At 39.4% G+C, this 11,478-nt stretch overlaps 1 protein-coding gene across 2 annotated transcripts; it reads left to right on the top strand.

The window, feature by feature from the left end:
* The first annotated feature begins 3,462 nt into the window (after positions 1-3,462).
* LOC137600427 (von Willebrand factor A domain-containing protein 7-like) lies at positions 3,463-10,799 on the top strand. 2 transcript variants are annotated; one of them, XM_068322045.1, is made up of 18 exons: positions 3,463-3,596; positions 3,900-4,350; positions 4,783-4,987; positions 5,170-5,255; positions 5,363-5,456; positions 5,893-6,021; positions 6,124-6,310; positions 6,438-6,607; positions 6,706-6,818; positions 6,994-7,110; positions 7,232-7,435; positions 7,524-7,659; positions 7,741-7,893; positions 8,099-8,191; positions 8,596-8,705; positions 9,005-9,169; positions 9,397-9,720; positions 9,926-10,798. In XM_068322045.1, exons 2-18 carry the CDS (start codon positions 4,150-4,152, stop codon positions 10,364-10,366), a joined length of 2,928 nt encoding a protein of 975 aa, XP_068178146.1. In that variant the 5' UTR covers positions 3,463-3,596; positions 3,900-4,149; the 3' UTR covers positions 10,367-10,798. The 2 variants fall into 2 exon arrangements, with proteins under 2 accessions (XP_068178146.1, XP_068178147.1); XM_068322046.1 differs by lacking the exon at positions 5,893-6,021 and having other exon boundaries at positions 9,926-10,799.
* The last annotated feature ends 679 nt before the right edge of the window (positions 10,800-11,478 follow it).

Below are 11,478 nucleotides of genomic sequence, written 5' to 3'. Positions count from 1 at the left end.
CATCATTTTACAGTTTACTTCAAAGTACTGATAATTAGTAATTGATAATAATAATAATTTCACAACAGTAATAACTGATCTTTTACCTATGCAAGTAGGTCAGTGTGAAATTTTGAATTCAGGGCTGTAGCGGAATGTTGTCGTTTCTGACTGCATCAGTTTTTGTTTACAACAACTTGGTAAAGATCTGGCCTTAATTTTGAGTCCAGAAAAACCTGTTGTAAGGTGAACTTTAGTTCTGGAAATGAAGTGAAAGTTACTGGAGTGCATTTTCTGCCCTAAAAAGGCAGCTCTGGATATGGGATGCCACAGGCAGCTGTTCCTGCCTCATCAGAGGACATGTTATAAAGATAGCCCCACTTGGGTTGAAATGTCAGTGTTTGTGTTTTCGTCCGTCCATCCACCAAATATCTTCATGACCGTTGCAGATAGAAAGATGAAAGAAAAATCACATTACTCGGGCGGCAAAGGGGATGAAAATGAGATGATGACCTTGAACTTGAGAAAACTAGGTCAAGGTCAAATTTCAACTTTTGTACATTTTTTTGCACATATCTCAGGAACCACATAAGAAAGAAAGACAAAACAAAAAGCGTTATATTCAGGGAGGCAACGGGATAAAAAATTACATCACAACCTTGACCTTGAAAAACTAGGTCAAGGTCAAAATTTTCCTTTTATGTCTTTTTAGCTACAAATTTAAGGGTCTCAATCTATCACTAAACAAGATTTCTGGCCTGGTTAGTGGTTTGTAGTTGTGCAGACAGAAGCTCCATGGCAAACTGCAGTTATTTCTCTTTGGCTCCAAAAACAATCACCTCAGTTTTGTTTTGTTCATCTGAAGAAAGTTGAAGCACATCCAGTTAATCCCCTCAGTGCATTTACCAAGAGCCTGTACAGGCCCATTGTAATATCTACAGTATACGTGTGTCATCTGCATCGCTATGGTAACTAATGTTGTTCCTTACAACCCGGGCTCGTCAGAGCATGTAGATACCTTGGGGGAATTCCACATGTAGTTTTTGTCCGCTTGGATGTAAAGTTACTATTTGACGCAAAGTATTTTCTGTTATCCAAATACCTTTTGAACCAGTTTAATAAAGGACCTACCAAGTTCTCCAGTCGTTGAAATAATATAATATGGTCAACTGTATCAAATGCTGCAGTGAGATCTAGTATTCAGATGTATGTCATTAAACACTTTGGGGGGGCGGGGGGGGGGCTGTCATTAAAGACGAGTTCATAATCTTTAGTAGGTCTGGCTCCATAATCATTGAGACATTTTTTGAGAAGATCAGATAAAAACAACTGTCAGGACCAGTTTGCCAGACTGTTGCATAGACAATCTTTCACAATTTGTTTTTTCAGGGCATTTTTAAACTGAATATTTTTAACTACTCCCATATACTACAGTTAAGTTATTTTTTGAAAATAAAAAATATTTACAGATGAACATTATTGATTTGAGAAAATATAACCCATGCAGTCATGCTAACCCATGACTGCATACCAACATCCATGCCCCCTGCCATAGCCTTGAACTCAACCCTCACACTGCCCTGCCCTCCCCCAAGCACCTGACTACCTATATCTATCTCCCCCCATCAACTCAGGAACTACGTATACGTCACTTCCCCTACGGAATTAAAGAGTGTATAGAGATGTTTACCATCCCTTGTGTTTCATCTAATACTTCGTGCTGTACTGTCTGCTGTACTGTCTGTGTTGTGCTGCCTGTTGTACTGCCTGTTTGCCGTGGGTCAGAGAGGACTGCAATTTCATCTGTGCTGTATGTCGTGCATATATGGTACACTTGACAATAAAGCTGACTTTGACTTGTCTTGGATATAAATGTCAGTGTATTTACAAAGCTGACCTTTGTCAAATGGTTATGATTTCATGCAGCACTCTCATTTCTTCACAATAAAAACCTTGTTGTTTTACTTTTATGACTAATGGAATGTTTGCTTTGACGATTGTATGTGGACTTAGCTGTTGCCCAGTGACTTACACAATAATACGCAATCAACTTATAGTACACATGAAACTCAAAATATGCTGTTGAGCAGGTTTTAGGTGCTATTTGTGGATGGTTTATTGGCAAAGGTGTGATAATTTAACATAAAAATGGTACAAAGGTCTGTAATACTGTATATTTGGAAAAGGCTCAGTTACATGAGTGAAGAACTGACATCGAAGCGTTATTGTGAGAAATATTGTCATAATAAACATCCTCTTGCTGACTTAAGGAACTTGGTGGACATGGGTCCTATGCCTATAAATGCCTTCTTTTGAAGTAGAATTGTAAAGTCCGTTGGAAGCACACACTGATCAAGAAGTTAAGAAGGTGACTGCCCTTAGTCTAGCTTCCACTACTCTCTCCCATAACTTCATTGTATGGCTCATCAGCTTTATTCCTCTGTAGTTGCCACAACTCTGCACATCTCCCTTGTTCTTAAAAATGGGCACCAGCACACTTCTCCTCCACTCCTCAGGCATCTTCTCACTATCTAAGATCCTGTTGGACAACCCAGTCAGAAACTCTACTGCCACCTCTCCTAGACACTTCCAAACCTCTACAGGTATATCATCAGGACCGACTGCCTTTCCACTCTCCATCCTCTTCAGTGCCCTCCTCACTTCATCCTGACTAATCTTTGCTACATCCTGGTCCACAACAGTCACCTCTTCTAGTCTTTGTTCTCTCTCATTTTCCACGTTCATCAACTCTTCAAAGTACTCTTTCCATCTTCCCACCACACTACCGGCACCTGTCAATAGACTTCAATCCCTGTCCTTAATCACCCTAACCTGCTGCACGTCCTTCCCATCTCTGTCTCTCTGTCTTGTATAGATCAGTCTCTCCTTCCTTACTGTCCAACCTAGCATACAAGTCATCATTAGCCCCTTGTTTGGCCTTTTTTACCTCTACTTTCACCTTACGCTGCATCTCCCTGTACTCCTGTCTACAGTATATTTTTTCACAATACAAACCTTGTTTTACTTGTATGACTAATGGAACCTTTGCATTGTGGATTTAGCTGTTGCCCAGTGACTTACACAATAAAATCCAATCAACTTACAGTACACATGAAACTCAAAATATGCTGTTGAGCAGGTTTTAGGTGCTATTTGTGGACAGTTTATCAGCAAAGGTGTGTTAATTTAACACAAATCTGGTACAAAGGTCTGTAAAGGCTCAGTTACATGAGTGAAGAGCTGACATCGAAGCATTATTGTGAGAAATATTGTCATAATAAACATCCTCTTGCTGACTTAAGGAACTTGGGTGACACGGATTTGCCTATAAACGCCTTCTTTTGAAGTGGAATTGGAAAGTCCATTGGGAGTACACACTGATCAAGAAGTTAAGGTGGGTGGGTGTCACTTTGGAATTTTAGCTTTCACAATCAATGACCTATATGAGAGGAAGAAGGAGGAATCATAGTCATTCAGTACGAACGCAGTTTCCCTGAAACATGAGAAACACAAGAGGCTGACTACAATATTATCAACTATGTGTATTGACACTGAATGCTGACATAGTAAATGTGTCTGAATAAGGCTGACCTGTGAAAGAGCAGGAGTATACAAAGGTAAGGAAGAATCTATGTTTTAGCTCTTTCTATGTTTTCAGTAGTGATCAATACATTGCACCATTTACAATTTTTAAAATGTAATGAAAACCTTTTCTAGTAATTAGATATTCTTATGCAAAAATAAATAACTGTCATATTAATTTCAAGAATAATTTGAAAAAAAAATTGCACAGCATGACCTGTTGGAAGTTTATAAATTATATTGAAATTGAGATTCTGACAATTGACTGAATGTTTTGGGGTTTTTTTTACTGTAACCACAGTTTCACTCCCTGCTTTTTGTGTTGATTTTCTCCTCAGGTGTTTTCCCTTGCCTCTTTGTGTTTCATCACTATATGGTGGAAACACATAGTGGAATTATCACAACCAGTCTGGGAGGTTTTGCAGAAGAGGAGTCCCCTGCTTGGTTACATTTTTGTTCGCCATAGCCTACAGCAACAGAAAAATATAAATTTGGTGAAAAATTAATTAAAAAGAAGCAAAAAGAAGACAGTCTACAAAATATATCAAACGAGTTGTTTTTGTTCTCGCAAATTATTAATCCTCCAAAATGCCTGCCAGCCCAACAGTCATGTTCCTAATGGTGGTGGTCCTTCTTCTGCCTGGATTGATTTACAGCTTCCAACCAATCTTCTCATCTAAAGGGGATACGGTCACCCACCGACACATCACAGAAAGGGCAGTCCTCAGAAAGACAGCAGAGGTCTGCCGAGACATTGCTGCCTCTGAGGGACGTGACTTCAGTTTGACTGTAAGTTGGAAACTGTGACACATACCGTCCTCCTTCCAAGGAAGACGGTATGTGAATGTGTGTGGGGGTTTTTTTTGTGTAGGTGTGTTGATCTTGTCATGGTGATGCAAAAAAGCAATGTGCACATTGTGCACGCACAACCTCACTCATCTCTTTCTTCAGAAGTGTGCTGATAAGCACATTGTTTTGATCTGGTATGAAAACTATTCAATTGTTCAGGTTTCACAGTTTTCTACACTGGTGCACGTACGCACTCTGTGAATGCATTCTTAGCCCTGGTTTCCATATTCCTCAGAAACACTGAGCCAGTTGATTCATGCATCTGTATCTACAGGAGACAATGGAGCAGAAACGTGCAATACAGTGTTTTTAGTTTGAACAGATATTCAACAATGCACAGCAGTCATTAATCTTCCAATTCTTTGCATCCAGATTGATGACAACCTGTCAGCGGAAGAAGTGCAAACAGCCTGCTCTAGATCGTCCTCCTCTTCTGCCCTCTCAACCATTGTTTTCAGAACCTCCATTGCAACCATGTACTTCAGCAATGCATTAGTGGATGTTGTTTCTGCACTGAGTGAGGTACACCATTTTGATGATGAGACCTTCCAAGGAGGACGGGATGTCATCACGAGAGGTATATACAGCATTATATTCTGCATATATAGATGTAGAAATAGAAAGTTTGGGTGGAAATTTCAAGTACTCATCTTGCTGTCTCTGAATTCTGTATTGTTCTAACTGTATTAAAGAGGACAAGGTGATTTCAATCTTTTCAGCTTACATTTAACTCTCCCCGGCCTCTATTCCACTTTTGAGGTGTGTCTGCTGTGAAGGACAATGTGAGGTTGGAGAACTTTGTCGCAGGGAGGTCAGCTCTTGGAGAAATCTTTCACACCCTACAGGTGATAATTATAGTGTGTGTGTAGTTTCATTGTGTAGAACACAACTATGATTAGAACAACAAGCAATGGTGTTTTGATTAATAATGTTGGATATTCGGCGTATTAAGGACTTCTACAGCCACAGCAACTGGGTAGAGTTGGGGAAGAACAGTCCTTACAGTAGTCTGATCAGACCAGACCAACCACTGGAGAACCTGGCAGGTAATATTCCATCTCTGCCCACAAATCTCTGAGTCATGCATACGCTTGGCTGAAAAAATACACAGACCACACTTTGAGTTTTTCTTTCCCCAATGATATCAGTCACCTGTCAGTTAACCTTTGCTAAAATGCTTGTGACGCATGAAACTGTACAGTTTATAATAATACACATGTACCTCTTCCATTGTTACTCAGTACTTTTGGTATGTTTGACCGAATACTCATAGTGTACAGGCTTATTAGTATTTACACAGTGCAGTTATTTATGTAGATTTGCAGCCTCCACTTTATTATGAGCACACATGTGTGCATGTGTACAGTATGTATATATACAGTATATATATATATTTGCTTACATATATATATATATATATACACACATACAAATGTGTGTGTGTATGTGTGTGTTTGTGTTTGTGTGTGTTTGCGTGTATAGACCAAAGCACCCCAACCTGTAGAAACTGTGAAGGAAATAATTGTACTGACAACATTCTGCCTGAGCTGCTACAGCAAGGACTCCTCACGTCAGGCTACTTCAACATCTTGACCTCATCAAAACCCACAGGTAACGTCAGTAAATCTCAATCTGTATGTTTGTTAGCTTTGCCTGCTGCTATTCTGTGAATATGTTGGTGACATAGCAAATATTTTCTACCGGTGTTCAAAGGTAAATGCAGCCATGGTGGATCATTTGACAAGACAAGCAAACAAGAACCCACAGGGGGCATCAATAAGGATACCATTGGTTCCAGTCATGGCTCACTTCACCATAAAGCAGCAGATTTGGCCATGGATGCCACTGTGGAGCTATTGGAGGACATCAGACTGGCTGTTGGGGAAAAGAACTTCCTGAGGTAAGGGCTACCTTGACCTGAGCCGTTGTTTCTAAGTATTTGAGTGCCTTCAGTTGCTGCACAAGGTAAATTACCCATGGTCAGCAGGATCGGATGATTATGTTACACATCTCTTGTGTCTCTGCAGATTGATGGGCCTCTCCCAATCCTCTGTGCTGTGTTTTGTCATTGACACCACAGGAAGTATGGCTGATGACATAGCAGAGGCTAAGAGGGTTTCCTTTGAAATCATTGAAAAAAAGAGAGGAACTGAGCAAGAGCCCTCTGCGTATATACTTGTACCTTTCAATGATCCAGGTACAGATGAGTCTGTACTATCAGAGTGGAAATAGTTCACAAATAAAATCGGCATATATTGTAAAACTGCGTGTGCATAATATCTATTAAATATCCAGATTTTGGACCTGTGATTATGACGACTGATGCAGACATTTTCAAAGGCAATATAGACGAGCTGACTGCACGTGGAGGCGGAGATAATCCAGAGATGTCCTTGTCTGGCCTGCAGGTATTTGTGTTCTCCGCAATTTTGTTTAGGATATTTTTATGTAGGAAAAGGCTTTCATCATCAAGTCATGAGATGATTTCACTCAATATTCAAAGTGAACCAACTCACGTTTTATTTCCAGACAATTTTTGATGAGTAACACTTTTTTTTTTTCAAACTTGCATCCAATTGACAGCTGGCTCTGACTGCTGCTCCATCCTATTCTGAGGTGTTTGTTTTCACCGATGCCCCAGCTAAAGACGCTCATCTGAAAAGCACCATCATTGCTCTTATAGAGAGCACAAAGTCTGTGGTAAGAGTCAACCATTCAACATTGTTTCACATTTCAACCCCTCAAGCTCATAAACAATGATGAACATGCATCATGTGTATATGATAAGATATTCATAACTATTAATCCATCGTATCTACAGGTGACATTCATGCTGACAGACGTCACAGCTAGTCGACGGCGCCGCAGAAGCGCTCAGGGTGTGATGCCACGCGTAATTAACCAACTGGACACTCAGTTGTACCGTGACCTAGCCCAAATCTCTGGAGGACAGTCAATAGAGGTTACCAAGTTAGACCTCTCTCAAGCAACAAGTGTAATAGAGGATTCATTAGCCAGTGCAGTGGTAAGGCATTAAACACAAAGATATATAAATTAATTAAATTAATTTAATATAAATATGTGCATTGTGGTTGTACCTCTTTTCCTTTGAGGTGACTGTTTTTCAAGTAGTAAAGAATATTGGTGGGCCTGAGGAATTTACCTTTACTGTGGATGATACTTTAAGAAACATGACGGCCTACATCACAGGAGCTCCGCTTCTCACCTTTAACATCACCAGCTCCACAGGTGGTCTTATAGCAATTGGCATCAAAATTAAGAGCAGTTTTGATTATTGCATCAGCATCTCATTCCCTCCTCCATCTCCAGGTGTATCTCAGGTACACACTGAGACCAGTGGTCCTCTGGCATCCATCACCGCAGTAGGAAACCTACGACGTTTAAGCCTCAACACTATCAATCAAACAGGATTGTGGAAAATCAGTGTTGATTCTACAAGTCCATATTCTGTTAAAGTCACAGGTAGGAAATATTAAAAATCAGGACCAAAATAAAAGGATTTTATTGTTGTCTTTACAATTATTTGCCACTGTCAATGTAACCCTGTAGTGTGTGTGTGTGTGTGTGTGTGTGTGTGTGTGTGTGTGTGTGTGTGTGTGTGTGTGTGTGTGTGTGTGTGTGTGTGTGTGTGTGTGTGTGTGTGTGTGTGTGTGCATGCGCACATCAGGTCAAAGTTCAGTAAACCTCATTTTTAACCTTGTGGAACGTCATGAAGGAGCCCACGGGGACTTCAGTCTGAAGGAGGGACGTCCCCTTTCAGGTCAGACCACGGACACTATCAGTTATAATTGTTGTTATTTAATGCCTTCAACAGGTAAACTGTCAGTAACAATATCAAATAAAATCATCATAGAATAATGAAATGAAATAATATGAAAAGACGGAAGATGAACCAATATTAAAAAAATAGAAACAAGAAATGAGAAAATCTGTAGTTATTTTCAATTGCTATGGCAAACTGATCCTGGATGTTATATTTCTGTTATCCTATGATGAATTGACAGTGCTTATATTTGCTATCTTGAAGAACTGAAGATTAAGTTAGAACATTACGCCTTCTTTCACCCTGGCAAATTCTATTACTGTGTTTTAGTTGTTTGTATAATGTTCACATCAAAGGATGTGTCACATTGATTCTCATCTACTTCCTGTATGTCATTTCAGGTGGTAACATGAGCCTCTTGGTAACTGTGACAGGAAGTGACACAGTGAAGCTCACAGAGGTCACTCTGTTTGACAGCTCAGAGTCTACAGTGGTCAATGGATCACTGCAGGCATGTGAAGTTCTATAATGTCCATTCTACAATATGCAAATTATAGATTGGTTACTGAGATGCAGTAATGGTTGAACGTTTATTTAAAATAAGTAAGTTTGGCTTGCCTGTTGCACCTCAGGTTAAAAAAGAGAAATGTTTTGGACATTCACGTTTTCATTACAAGACAGGAATATTCCAGTAGTTATCAAGCTGTCAACCTGTGGGTTAAACATAAAGCAATGACACCAATGTTTTTTGGTTTTGTGAATATCTAATTGATTTCCATCTTGTGACAATTATGTCTTTGTTCTCCACAGCCAATGGGTAGTGGCAACTTCCTGGTGACATTCAGTGATGTCCCCGCAGGCGACTACACGGTTCGCCTGAGAGGAGAGGACAGCAGCTCCACATCCAGGACCGTGCCTAACACCTTCCAGAGACAGGCCTCCACAGGGATCAAAACCTCAAGCATCTCTGTGCTCGTGAGCCGATTCACCGATTCAGTTCACTTCATTGTTTATTACAAAATAATAAACTGTATTTGTTTTCATAACTGGCCAAAATTTCCATGCATACCAATAGTGCTACCTTATTCAAATTGATATGACAAATATTTTCAGTTAATTTTCAAGTATATGCAAGCCATACTAATCTTTTTATATTATCTGTCAAAATTTATACCCATTTTTCTCTTTTGATTTTTTTTCAGGCCCAAGTCACTACAACTAATGTTGAACCAGGCTCAAATGTCTCCATTCCTTTCACCATCACCATAACCACCAATGGTGTTGTTAGCAATTCATCAAATGGGATTTTGACAGTGCGGGTCAACAATGACCGCAACTTTGATTCAACTTCACCCAGTTCCGTCACCATAGCAGCAGATAGTGAAGGTACAGCCAATGGTACTGTGACGTTGATGGTACCAGCTGCTGCTGCATCAGGAACAGTCGTCACCTTAACCATTACAGCAGAAAATGCTTCTACCGGTGACATCAACTTTACTGTCCTCAGGTTTGCTGTGTCAAGCAAGGTAAGAGAACTGTAGCCTGGATGTTGCTGTCTCTGACTGCCTAGTTTTTCATTTATATTTGTTGTGTTTACTTCTATCTTAATAGTTTTTACATGTTAAAGATTGTCACAACAATCACTTGTGTTAAAATAAAAGTGGCGTCCTTGTTTGTTTTCATTATGGTTCATTCTGGTCTAATTTCCTCCCATTTTGTTTCCGTGTCCAGGTAACAGATGTTACTCGCCCTGAATGCCAGGAAGTTACCCCATCAACTATTTGTCCATCTTCTTTGTTATTCTGTTCTTCTTCTGAGTGGAATTTCACCACTAATCTTACTGATGGCATCAATGGAACTGGCATTGAGAGTGTCAGCATCCGCCAAGGGAATGGTACCCTAAATACCAGCACCGTGGCTGGATCAGGGGGGGAGAATGTCACAGTAGCCACCTATAGTGCATCCTGTTGTTCACCGACTGTAGAGTTGATTGTTGTGGATGGCGTTGGGAATGTGAGAGTGTGTGTGGGTCAAGCTAGACAGTCTACCACACCTACCACACCTGTTCCTGTGACTACTGCTATTGTCAGCACAACATCCAATGGAGGCAACACTTGCAGCATGTCACACTTTTTCTGGTTCAGCATCTCCATTTCCCTCCTTTGGAAGTAACACTAAAGAATGGCAATTAGTCATATTCTAGCACATAAATCAGTTGTCCACATGCAAAATCCTTCATATTGCAATAAGTGATTTATTTCTTTGGGCGGTTTTCAAATGACTGCTAAGTTAAACTCAAACATTCTGAGTAATACGTGAAACTCTCACGGCGATATTTGATTTAAAATGCTGAAGTATAGTGACAGGTAATAAATTAAATGTGAATCTAGGCCTCCATGCCTGATATTAGCACTTACTAAACTTTTCATTCATATATTGCACATTTGGGCATTCAGTGTTTAATTTTTATTTCCATGTAGTTATTGTATTTTTCCCAATCTGCCCTGCCTAGTTTCATTAAAATCTTTGAAAACACGTTGTCACTCCATGTCTTGTTATAAGTGAGGAAGGTCTACATATAAGAACATGTGATGTTCTACACAAAGTCATCATGCTCTGTCTGGTTCAAGACCTCCATACATCTAGAAAATGAATCAGTGAATAATTCACCACTTCCTATAAGAAGCTGGTTGTTCCATCGGTCTATGAGTGTGAGTGCACTTAATGTGAATACCTTCACATAAATTTAGGTGTTTGCTATTAGCTTGTGTTAAACCTCAAATTAGGATGGTTTCATTAAAATATGTTACTATATATTTCTATAGTAAAGACATGAGGCCATCACATCTGTTATGGTGACTCAAAAACTAAATTTCAATTGTGACAAATTAAAAACAGTCTACATTTTTTTAAAAACATATTGAATGACCAATATTTGTACCTTATTAATATTTAGATTTTTCTATCATTTTTGTTGCTTTCCATGGAAAGATTTAAATTGACTGCGCCTCAATAATGGAATAAAAGTAATGTCAGACACTAATTTGTTACACAATTATGGATGTCAGGTCAACGTCTGTGTTTTCTTGTATAGTGTTTCAGGTGTTAATTGGTACCAAATGTTTTCCATGTTAAAAGGCAGAAAAGAGGGCAAAGATAAGTAATCACCAGGGTCCATACAATAGTGTGATATTGTTGACTTGCAAGTTGTAGATAATGACTTTCATGAACAAAGTATAAATAGCATCATGTACTGTATGGTGATCAAAATGAATAGAAGATTG

This window comes from Antennarius striatus, chromosome 8, assembly GCF_040054535.1.
Source record: "Antennarius striatus isolate MH-2024 chromosome 8, ASM4005453v1, whole genome shotgun sequence".
NCBI classification, from domain to species: Eukaryota; Metazoa; Chordata; class Actinopteri; order Lophiiformes; family Antennariidae; genus Antennarius; species Antennarius striatus.
Note: the sequence above shows the minus strand (reverse complement) of the source record. Positions and strands in the feature narration are given on the sequence as shown.

What these genes read in the sequence shown, in the direction of transcription:
- LOC137600427 (XM_068322045.1), top strand. Translation starts at nt 4,150, where the DNA reads ATGCCTGCCAGCCCAACAGTCATGTTCCTAATGGTGGTGGTCCTTCTT. An exon ending in TGTCCTTGTCTGGCCTGCAG is followed by an intron (nt 6,819 to 6,993) that starts GTATTTGTGTTC and finishes TCCAATTGACAG; the next exon opens with CTGGCTCTGACTGCTGCTCC. An exon ending in ATTCATTAGCCAGTGCAGTG is followed by an intron (nt 7,436 to 7,523) that starts GTAAGGCATTAA and finishes TTTTCCTTTGAG; the next exon opens with GTGACTGTTTTTCAAGTAGT.